The sequence below is a fragment of the Sarcophilus harrisii genome, chromosome 3 (assembly GCF_902635505.1).
Source record: "Sarcophilus harrisii chromosome 3, mSarHar1.11, whole genome shotgun sequence".
NCBI lineage: Eukaryota > Metazoa > Chordata > Mammalia > Dasyuromorphia > Dasyuridae > Sarcophilus > Sarcophilus harrisii.
This window is the reverse complement of record NC_045428.1, coordinates 533,675,414-533,687,336: the sequence shown is the minus strand read 5'-3', so window position 1 is coordinate 533,687,336 and position 11,923 is coordinate 533,675,414. Positions and strand designations below refer to the sequence as shown.

Genomic DNA, 11,923 nt, shown 5'->3' with positions numbered 1-11,923 from the left:
ATGTCCTTCCTATAAGTCATTCCCTGAGAAAGAGTACTAAACAGGAGAATTCTTTTAGCGGTAGAATAACAGGAAGAGGAGGAATGCTATTTGCCCTTCTCTTTATTAGGGTTGATTCAAGATTTCCTAAGAAATGGTATGAAACTTGTTAAAATGTAGGTGGTTAATTTTCTTTTCTGTTATTGTAATAATTGGTAAAATGGCATAATATATTTGCAATATATCAAGAATCACCACATATAAATGAGAGATGAGCTCTTTGGTCTTGCTTCAACTCTAATTTTAGCTACATCTATTACCATGTCTGTTAATATCTTTATCACAATCAGACAGATTTGACCCTCAATGCCCCAAGGACATGATCCCGGATCTTTTTGGTTCTGACGCCATATACAATGGGGTTGAGGAATGGAGGAACCAACAAGTATATGTTGGCAATGAAAATGTGAACCTGAGGTGGCACATTGTGGCCAAAGCGGTGGGTGAGAAAGGTGAATACAGCTGTAGAGTAGAAAACAAGGATCACACAAACATGGGAACTACATGTCCCCAAGGCCTTTAGGCTAGCCTCACGGGATGGGAGGCGAAAGACAGCACGGAGGATCAAGACATAGGAAATAACAATGAAGAAGCCATCACAGGAGCCAATTACAGAGGCCACACTTAAACTGTAGCGCTTTGTAGAACCTGTGTCCACACAAGCCAATTTGACCACGGCCATGAATTCACAGTAGGTATGGGCTATGATGCGAGTTCGACAATAGGGCAATTGTTTGAGCAAAATAGGATGTGGAGAGAAGAAGGCCACACCCCGGAGAACCACAGCCCCACCAATCTTGGCTATTCGACCATTGGTAAGAATGGTAGTATGTCTCAGTGGGTTGCAAATAGCCACGTAGCGGTCAAAGGCCATAGCCAAGAAGAAGCCAGATTCCATAGCTGTGAAGCTATGGATAAAGAACATCTGAGTTAGACAGGCATCAAAGGCAATTTGACGTGAGCCAAGCCAGAAGAGACAGAGCATTCGGGGCAGAGTGGAGGTGGAGAGGACTAGGTCAGTGACAGAAAGCATGCACAGGAAGAAGAACATGGGCTCATGTAGGCTTCTTTCTGCTCGTACTACAGATAGGATTGTCATATTCCCCACCACAGCCACCACATACAAGGAACAGAAGGGAATCCCTATCCAAGTGTGCAGGTATTCCAGACCCGGGATGCCCACCAGGAAGAATGTGGATGTGGAAAAATGTGAATCATTCATGGGAGACATTGTGTTGTCATGGGAGGCCACCAGTAACAAGAATTCCAAAGGCCCAAATGCTCCAGAAAGCTCATTGAAATCAGATCCTGAAAAATATGCAACATATAGATCATTGAATGAGGAACAAAGCATTGCCAACATAGATAACATATATGAAACTATAGATCATTTAATGAAGAACAAAGCATTGCCCAAGGTACATAACATATATGAAACTATAGATCATTAAATGAAGAACAAAGTATTGCTGAAGGTAGATAATGAGTATGAAAATGTCACTTTTGTTAAGACTTCTATCTGGGTTTTCTTAATGATCAATTTTAATTTCATTTAAAATGGGGGTGAAAAAACCATCATCTTTCAATGAATCTAGGAATTTGAAGGAAATTTTCTAGTTAATATCACAACCCCTACTGAAAGAAAATATTCCATAGGAACACTTCACAAATCTTTTTATTAAATCATATTGCAATACATTTGGCACATTATCTCCACATTTTAGATTTTAAAACAGTGCAATGAATTAATTATCCCTTTCAGATTCATGTCCTCTTTTTGAAAAGAAATTTCATTTGACTTCTTGAAAGATGTCAGGAAAATGGTATCCTTGCAATAATGAATCAGAAACTGGCCCAAAGGCAAATTGAATACTGAGGATGATAGACTATCCAAGACTTCAAGTGTGACACTAGGTATTTTCTTTGTTAATAACACACTTTCATATTTGTTCATTTTTCTCTTGATGCGGCAACTGAGGTTAAGTGACTTGCCTAGGGTCACATAGCCAAGAAGTGTTAAGTGTCTGAGTCCAGATTTGAACTCAGGTCCTCCTGACTTCAGGGCTAGTGCTCTAGCCACTACACCAACTAGCTGCCTTATTTGTTCATTTCTAAAGTGGCTATCTTTAATTAACATAAAAATGTTTAGGGAAATTTGATAGAATCCAGGCCATTCTTTCTGCTTGTAATCCTCTGAATGTTCTGTAACTTAATCAGTCCTTTTTAAGGTGTGATGCTCAAGCCTGATTACATTGCTGTATATTTGAAATAAATAGTTCCATTTCACTATTATCTTATTCTTGGAAGCTATGTTTTACCTAACACAGGTTAACATTTCATTAAGTCATCCACCCTCTTTATAGATTATTTTCCAACTTCCTAACTATAAGTATATACCAGTAACAAAACTGCTAAAAAATTCTATTTCCTTGGTTTTTCTTTACTGTTCATACTTTGATATCAAATACTCTACTGTGAAACTTATAGATATAAGGGTTTTTTTTTTTTTGGTTTGTTTGTTTTACTGCGAAAGATACATGGATTCATGATTTTCTTGGCATGTATTCCCTATTCAGGGAGGCTTCCTAATATACTTCCACAACTTAGTAGGTGAATTTCATGAGCTATGTGACTAAACAAATCTTCACCATCAAATAAATTATTTCCTGGTAAAGGCTCTCTAAACTTAGGATCATCTTTTAATAAATGATACATGATTATAATGAACACTGAAACCCTTTATAGCTAGGTGTCACCTAAAAGAACAAGAGCTATTGTCATGTGATAAAGAAGTATCATAGGAGAACTTTAATGAAATTCAACTAAATTGCTCAATTAATTGATGTTTATAATCAAGAACTGAAATTCCAATTTGACTCTTCACCACTAGCAACCATAGCTGTGTCCATCTTCCTCTATAGATTTATTTGGGAAATTATTTTTTTGCTAAAATATTTGGAAATATATTATCCTTTCTAGGTAATCTTATTATAAATCTGTAGTGAAAAACATGGGAAAAGTAAGCCTAAATCTGTGACCAAAGAGTTAGTAGAGTTTTCAGGTCCCTACAAACCTTGGGTATCCAGAAAAATCAGAAGTTTGTCCCCTTCTCTTCTGTCTGCTTCAGGCCCTCTTGGAGATAGGAACACAAGTAAATATGAAAAAGAAAATGTCTCTCTGATTCACTTATAAACATAAAAATGGTAAGTTCATATATATGTTAGCATAAACTAAAATGAAATAGTAATCACATAGTTACACATGAAACTTGCATATGTGCATACACATACACACATATATAAATATAAATGTGTATATATATAAAGAAATAATTGTAGGTTTGTAGAATCTCATGCAAGAATTCATCTATTATAACCTTTATAAGTGGCAATTAGTGACAGAACCTAGACTGCATTTGCTGTTGTCTTAATATCTAGTAGAATTGTATATTTTATGTGCCATGATATATATGATGCACATACTGGTGGGTATACATAATTATACTCACATATAAGCAAACCCTCAAATATAAATAAATATGCTTATATGTGTATATTTTAAATATATAGAAATAAATTGAACATACATTCATTCTTGTATTTATTTAATCAATAAACTTTTACTAAACTTTTACTTATTGCAAAACTCTGTATGAAGCAAGATGTGGGGATTTAAAGAATTTAGATAAGACATGATTTCTAGTTCACTGGTTTATAAATATTTTTCAAAGCTCATGGGCCCCTGAGACTGGGGTAGATAGAGTTGCTATATCCTGGGGCCATGTGTTTAGACAGAATAGAAAATATGAGTATATATCCTGATTCTCCTACTTGCTACCCATGTGAAATCAAAGTTATTTCTCTGGCATTGATTTATTTATCTGTAGAGGGTGAACTAAATATGTTCTAGCTCTGAATCTGTGATCTTCTCATTTTATAATCCTATAAGTTTAAAGATCAGATCTTTAAACAAACCCTTAACTATATACACAAATATTCTCTAGCATACAATGATAGATACAGACACACACGTACAAATACTATTTGGAACACATATCATTGTAAAAACAAACAAAAACACATATCATGTGATTCCTGTTCTTGCCCAGAAAATAGCCAGTTTAGAATTGATCTGCATACCCAGTAGACAAATATATTTAAATGCCTAGATGAAAAGAGGGATTTTTTTTTTCTTTCTAAAATATACCTATGAGAATGTTACATTTCAGTGATTCTCTGGAATTTGTTCCATAATTTCCTTTGGTGAGAATCTCTCTCACCTCTTTAGATTTTCAAAGAGTGAGCAATCAGTTTCACTTCAATTGACTTCAGATTCACTTTAATCATTTCCGTGTTTAGTACCCCCAACACTTTCAAAGATTTAAATTTTTTTTTTTAAAAAGTTTAAAAAGAGAACCAAAAGACTTTCCTATAAATTTAATCTTCCCCCTTCCTCCTTGAATTTTCCAAATGAACTCACCCCAATTGGCACTGAAGGGATGTCCCAGTGCCCATTTACTGTAAGAAAGACTAAAAAGAAAACATATACTCACATATACTCACTGAAGTTATAGCACACTTAGTCAATTCTCATTTGAGTGCAAAGCTCAATGAACACTTTGGTTCATCCTCAAGTCTCAACAGCTAAATCATGCCCCTGGGTCCATATTTAGTCATTTTGTTTCCCTGGAGTATCTTGATTGGGACTTCTTAAATTGTTTAATGATCTGCTTTAGACAAGTAAAGTAGCGTTCTGGGCATGTTCAGAAAATGTAAAAAAATCACAGTCATAAATGGTCCCATAGGGAAGTAAAGTGGTCTGATGTTTAGAAAACAACATTTTTAGTAAGAAAAAATTAAGTTCAAATCAGGCCCCCTCAATTTAACTGTGGAATTTTGGATTAAGTTACATAATCTTTCTCAGCCTTAGTTTTCCTCTTTGTAAAAAATTGTCACAAGGATTATATGAAGTATTTTATGTAAAGTGCCCTGAAAAACTTTCAAGCACTACATAACATGATAACTTTTATTATACTCTCCCAAAGCACAATAAGCTCTCACATGAAATATCAGGGAGAGATCTAGAACAAAGAATATATCCATGACCAAGAGAAAGTGACACTTATAATGGGGAATAGAATTGACCTACCTTGTAAAAATAGGCAAATGATATGAGGACCTCAAGTTTTAGGTAAATAAAGTATGCAGACAAACAATATTTTTTGCTTGTGTGGCTACAGAGATATCAAAGAGCTGAGAAACCATCTATGGCTATGTTTGTCACTTAATTGGATTGCCAACAATTAGGGAGGACACAATAGGTAGTCAAATGCTTAATGATGAGTCTATTGTGTTCCATGGACTGATCTTCAGATAGTAGGCATAAACTACTTTATAGCTTTATTGGTTTTGGGGAGGGGGGGGAATAAATGTGAAGAATTTACAGATTAAGCACATCTTGATCAGGGACTGTAATCTAAAGCCTTAAAGGCCTCAGTTTAGGAAGCATGTGATTTTAGATAAGACTTGGACTACATTCCACTGTCCAAAAGAGGATCCTTGATGAGGAAGCATATAATTTTAGATAAGGTCTGAACTATATTCTATTGTTTAAAGAAAGACACTGGTGAGAAAGCTATACATCTACTGCATTTCACTGACCATATAGGAAAATAGACTTATGTGACCAATCACTCCATATAGAGGGTGGGATTTTGGAGGTTCTTTGTCTGAAATGTATAAAAGCTGTGAACATTTTCAAGGGAGTGGCTCTCTCCTGCTGTGAATTAGGCTCCCAGACCAGGATGGGGTCCTCTTCTTGAGATTCTAATAAATAATTCTACTTTCTATGAGTGATCTCTGCAGTAGTCAATTTGGGTAGGTCTTTTGGTCCCAAACAGTTTCAAACTCAAATATAAAAGAGAAAATACTAACAAACATGTAAATATCTTTGAAAGCTGTTTTAAAATGCAATGTTATCTTTGTTTTTTTTTTTCAAATATCTTATAATTATATTTTAATCTGATTCTAGTATTGTGGTATTGTGGATTACATGTGACTCATAGACTGTAGGGTTTACATTACTACTTTACAGGACCCATACTCAGGACCTCTTTAGTTTGAGAGAAAATGTACTTCATTCTTATCGATTTTAAAAAACCACCTCCATGCCATGACAATGAATCAATTATAAATGTGGAAAATATTCACTCATTTCTGTTTTATTAAGCATCATGAAACATTTTCCTTCGAATGATGTTGTAACATAAATAGCACAAATATTCTTATACCATTTTACCCTTGAGGAGACTGTACTTGTATAAAACTGATTCACTGCATGAAAAACAGAAACTACTATGACTCCAGCAGGTAGCTACCATTATATACCAAATCATAAAGCAACTAGTTGATAGTGCATTATACTTAATCTAGTCTTCTTTGTCAACATTCCTTAAGACATAGATACATCTATCAGTTAGTATAAAATTGCCTGATTTGACCAGACTTCAGTTCACTTCAGGAAAAAGGGATAAGCATTTATATAGCACATACTACATGTCAATCACTGTGTTAAATTATATTTAATTTGATCTTCACAAAACCCCTGCAAAGTATGGCTCTTACAACCCCATTTTAGAGGTAAGGAAATTGAGACAAATAGGAATTAAGCTACTTACATAGCCAATAAGCATTTCAGACCAGATTTGAATTCATCTTCCTGGCTCCACACCCAGCATTCTATTTTTTATGTTATCTATTTTTATCTTTTATGCCTTTATCAAATATCTCATACATATACTAGCATTTGTATTTAAAGACTATTATTTCCCACTTGGTTTTGTTTTTTATTACTATAATTAGAAGATTAAAATATTATGAGGCACCATGTTGTAGTGAAAGGAACATTGAATTTGGAGTCAAGTGAATAGATTTAGACCTTTAGAATCTATATAACTTTGGGCTAATTTCTTCATTTTGGGACTAGGACTCTTCTAATTCTTAAACTATAATTCTTTTGTCAACTAATTCACAGGAAAAGCATAATCTGAATCATTAGAGGTAGTTCTCACAGCAAGTGTTCCCTTTTCTGATGAGAGTACATAATTTTTGCATGTTAATGTTTGGGGATTTTTATTTGTTTTATTTCATGGACCCTTTTGGCAGTGTGATAAAGTTTATGGACCCTGTCTCAGTATAAAAACATAAAATGAAATATTTAGTATTACAAAGGAAACCAATTATACTGAAATATAGACATCTATCTATCAGTATTAATTCATCTATCAATCTAAATACAAGTAAACAGGTGTCTAGTTTAGAATTCTTATATGACATAGAAAATCAATTTATAAAGAGAATCTAAGATTTTAACGAGAGCTTTGAGGTCATTCATTCCAACTTTCTTCTGAAGGAAGATACATTTCCTTATGATATCCCCAACTACTCATTGATCAGTCAACTTCTTTAATACCTCAATTGGTAAAGATCTCACTCCTTTATAAGGGAGCTCAATCTATTTTTGAACATTTGTAATGTGTAGAAACTTCTTTTTATTGAAATAAAGATGATTTTCATTTATATTTTTCTCATTGGGCCTAGTTCTTTCTTCTGTATTTTCCTAGTATAATAAGACTATTCTCTCATTTTATTAATTTGAAAGTATGTCTTAATAAAAATTTATATCATTTCAACTTCAAAAAAAAATTAACTCCAAAAGATCTTTAAAAATCTTCTTTACAGATACCTATCATTGAAAGAAGGCATGATAATAAATGGGAACTAGACTGAAGGGCATTTAGGTCTCATTTATACTCTTGAAGTCTATTCGGTTTGCAGGACATTTTAAAGGCCCAGGTTATCTTTGATCTACCATGTATCCTGCCAACAGGATCCATCCACCTTCATAATGGATAGCTTACTTGTCCTGTAATCAGTGAAGCATTGGATTGGTGTACCATTCTTCATTTCCTTAATCCTGGCAGTGATTGTAATGGCCTTCTAATCATTTTCCTCCATATTAAACTTAGCCTCCATAAATACATGAGCATTATCTTGACCATCTTGGCCATTATAAATTTGCTTCTATCTGCAGCACTACTAAGAGCCTTCATTTTTCTGGCTACAGGCTCAGAAGATCCAACTTGACACTTGAATATTCCAGGTGTACTTTCCCTATAAATTTCAATGCCTGGAGTCTGGCATTCTCTTTGCTATGGCCATTGACTTTTGCATGATTCTCTACAACTTTTTGAGTCATTCTATCGTTCTCACCAGAAAGTGCTCATCAGCATGTGCCCATCAGGGAAACCCTTTTTATCATCATGTGTCCACTTCCCATTGTGTTGAGTCTGAAACTGTTTAAGACAGTTATCACCCCTGCCTTATATTATTAGTTCATGGATATATTTAAGAGGGCTGCTGAGGAAACAAACAATGATAAATACTATAAATTCTTTGTGGTTTTTGAATCCTGGGCTTACATATGATCTTTTTCTTTATGTCCTACACCTTGATTTTCTGAGGTGTCTTTAAACTTCCCCAGATAAAGACATAGTTCAAAGTGTGCAATACCTTGACTTTTTCTTTTTAAAAAATTTAATTTTTTTTAAATTTCTGCAATGAAACAAGCATTTTCATAACATAGCATAATTTTAAAACATTTTTAAAAAGATGGTTGCACATGAATTATATATTAGGTACAACTTGCCATGTCCTTTAAATATATAATAAAATAATGTAAACTTCTTTTTTCTCCTCCTCCATACCCCAGATATGAATACCATTAAACACTAATATATATGTATGTATATATATGTATACATGTGAAATTATTCTATATGCACTTCAATTTATAAGTTCTTCCTCTAGATGCAGATAGTGTCTTTATGTGTCCTTTATAGATAAGTGGTTGAAATAGTTTCAGTATTAGTTGATAAGGAGAATGCTGTGGAGAATGCTATGAAACTGTTCTAGCCCATCTCTCCAGAGTCATAAAAATTGATCATTATTCCTTATTAATGTGGCAGTAATCATGAATGATAGTAAGTAAGGAAAAAAAAAAACAGTTGTAGAGCTGTGGAATAGATTGGGTACATATTATATAGAAATAAAAGGCCACCGTAGTCTAATGTTTGATAAACAGAAAGATCGAAGATTTGGGGGTAAGAGTTCGTCATTTTTAATTTTTTTATTGAACTAAATACGAAAGAAAAAAACAGAATAAAGAAAAGAAAAGGGAAAATAACAAACAAAATAAAACAGTCATGCAGAGCATCAGAAAGGATTCAAATATATAACAATAAATTTATATTTCAGGAAAGTATATGTAATATAGAAGAAATTATATTAATGAATTTCCATCATCTCTTTGCACTTTTTACTTCTTTTTTCCCTTTCATCCCTCAGTTCCCCCAATCAGTGTACAGTTAAGCACAGATATATTTATGTATATATATATATATATATATAATATATGTATAAATAATATTCATATATTATAGATATATACATTTTATTTGATATGTATTTTATTTATTGTGTATATACATAAATTATATATAACACATATCTATATACAAAAAATACATATACCTACATGCATGCATATACACATACATACACAATACCCATATGTAAACATTTATCTAAAACAATAATAATATATCTGGCATATAATGTAGATTTCTCTCAATTGAATCTTTAAGTTAAACTTTTTCTAAGATAAATGATTATTAGTCCTACTTATTTTTTCTAATTAATTCTATTCCTGATCCTTGTAATATTCTGTATGTCTCTTATTTTCTATCCCTGCTAACTCTTCTATTTTAATTCTCCTCCTTAATTTGTCTGGCTATTACTTAAACTACCCCCATCCATGGATCTCTCCTTTGTCTTCTTCCCCTTTACTTTTCTCTTTATCCCAATCCCAATTTATATGAAAGGTTTAAATAGGGGAAGGGGGAAGGATAGCATAAGATAAATTGGGCTACAATGGTCTTTTATTGTGTTAAATCCTATATAATTCTAATTGTAGATCCAGCATATTTGAATTTTTCTTTTTCTTTTTTCTTGCAAAATTTTATCTTTGATTTGGGGATTTGACAATAATATGTTTTATGCAAAGGATCTCTTTGAGGTGATGGTTGGTGAATTTTTTCTATTTCTACTTTTCTTTCATGTTCTATCACTCCAGGACAATTTTCTTAAATTATTTCTTGCATTGTTGTATCAAAGTTCTTTTTTTTTTTAGACACAACTTTCAGGTAGTCCAATTATTCTTATATTATCTCTTTTTGATCTGTTCTTCAGATCTATCATTTTTCTTATAAGCTGTTTCATATTTTCTTCTATTTTTTATATTTTGTTTTGTTATTTCTTGATCTTTTATATCTTCACTGGCTTCCCATTGGCCAATTCTAGTTTTCAAAGAATTCACTAAAAGTGAAAGACTTTTTAAAATCAAATAACCTGGAAGTGTTTATAGTTCACACTGGTTAATACCAACATGGAGTCTTTCTTCAGGTTTTTGCGGGTGGACCTGTAGGACCCCAATTCTGCCCCAAATTTTTTTTGTTTGTTTGTTTTGTTTTTTATCAGTCTATTTTTGCCCCAAAGCACAAATCTGTTCAGCTTATGGGAGGAATCAGATAGCTTGAAATTTACTGACCTATCCTACCATCTTCCCAGAATCCTCCAGAGAGCTCATCCTTTAAAAAACATGATGGGAAATTAGAAAGAAGTTTGGTAGAGATTTCACACTGTATTTGAAAGTAAGGCCAAAATGAATAAATGAATTAGTCATAAAGAGTAAAATAAATGAATTAGGAAAGCATGATAAAATGTACCTGTCAGATCTATGGATAAGAAAAGAGTTTATGACCAAATAAGAATGAGAAGCTCATAGTATATAAAATAAGTGTTTGATTACATAAAATTTTCAAAAGAATTCAAAACACCACTAGTATCATTCATATTATAAAGAAGCAAGAAACTGGAAAAATTTATTGCAAATTTCTTTGTTAAAGGTCTTGTCTCAAATACATAGGCAAATGAGATGTTTCTAAAATTACAAGACATTAACCAATTAATCAATAGTCAGAGGACATGAACAGGCAGTTTTCAAAAGAAGAAATCAAAGGTATAAATAATCACATGAAAACCATGATGATATATATATATGTATAATTGATGTATATTAAAAATAAATATATAATATAAAAATACTGATATAATCACTACTGATTATAAAAATGCAAAATAAATAAGTTTTATGTGCCATCTCATACCTATCATAATGACTAAAGTAACAATAAAGGAAAATGACAAATTCTAGAGGGGACATAGAAAAATTGGGACATTAGTATTGAAGTTGTGAACTAATTCAATCACTATAGAGAACAACTAGAACTACACCAGAGAGGATATGAAACCCATTACCTTTTGATCCAAAAATACCATTACTAGGTTTGTATTCCAAAGATAGCACACACATAAGGTATGATATTTGTGGTACCACTTTTTGTGGTGGCAAAAATTTGGAAAGTGGGAGAATGCCCATCAATTTGGAAAACACTAAGGTAGTACCATATGCACAAAATACTCAACAGCATTATTTTGATTGAAAAAGTGCTAAAAATAAAATTAGATCATTGCTAAAAAATTTTTAATTAATAATGGAAAATCAATTCTGATAGATGTGGCTCTCTTCAACTATGAGACGAACCAAATCAGTTCCAATAGAGCAGTAATGAACTGAACCAGTTACACCCAGGGAAAGAACTCTGGGAAATGACTATGAACCACTATGTAGAATTCCCAATCCCTCTATTTTTGGCTGCCTGCATTTTTTATTTCCTTCACAGGTTAATTGTACACTATTTCAGAGT

General features: G+C 32.8%; 1 protein-coding gene across 1 annotated transcript; it reads right to left on the bottom strand.

Moving 5' to 3' along the window:
• Window positions 1-325: 325 nt before the first annotated feature.
• Window positions 326-1,270, bottom strand: LOC100917414 (olfactory receptor 52M1-like). The gene has a single exon (XM_003764810.1). The coding sequence runs from the start codon at window positions 1,268-1,270 to the stop codon at window positions 326-328; it is 945 nt and encodes a 314-aa protein (XP_003764858.1).
• Between the last annotated feature and the right edge of the window lie 10,653 nt (window positions 1,271-11,923).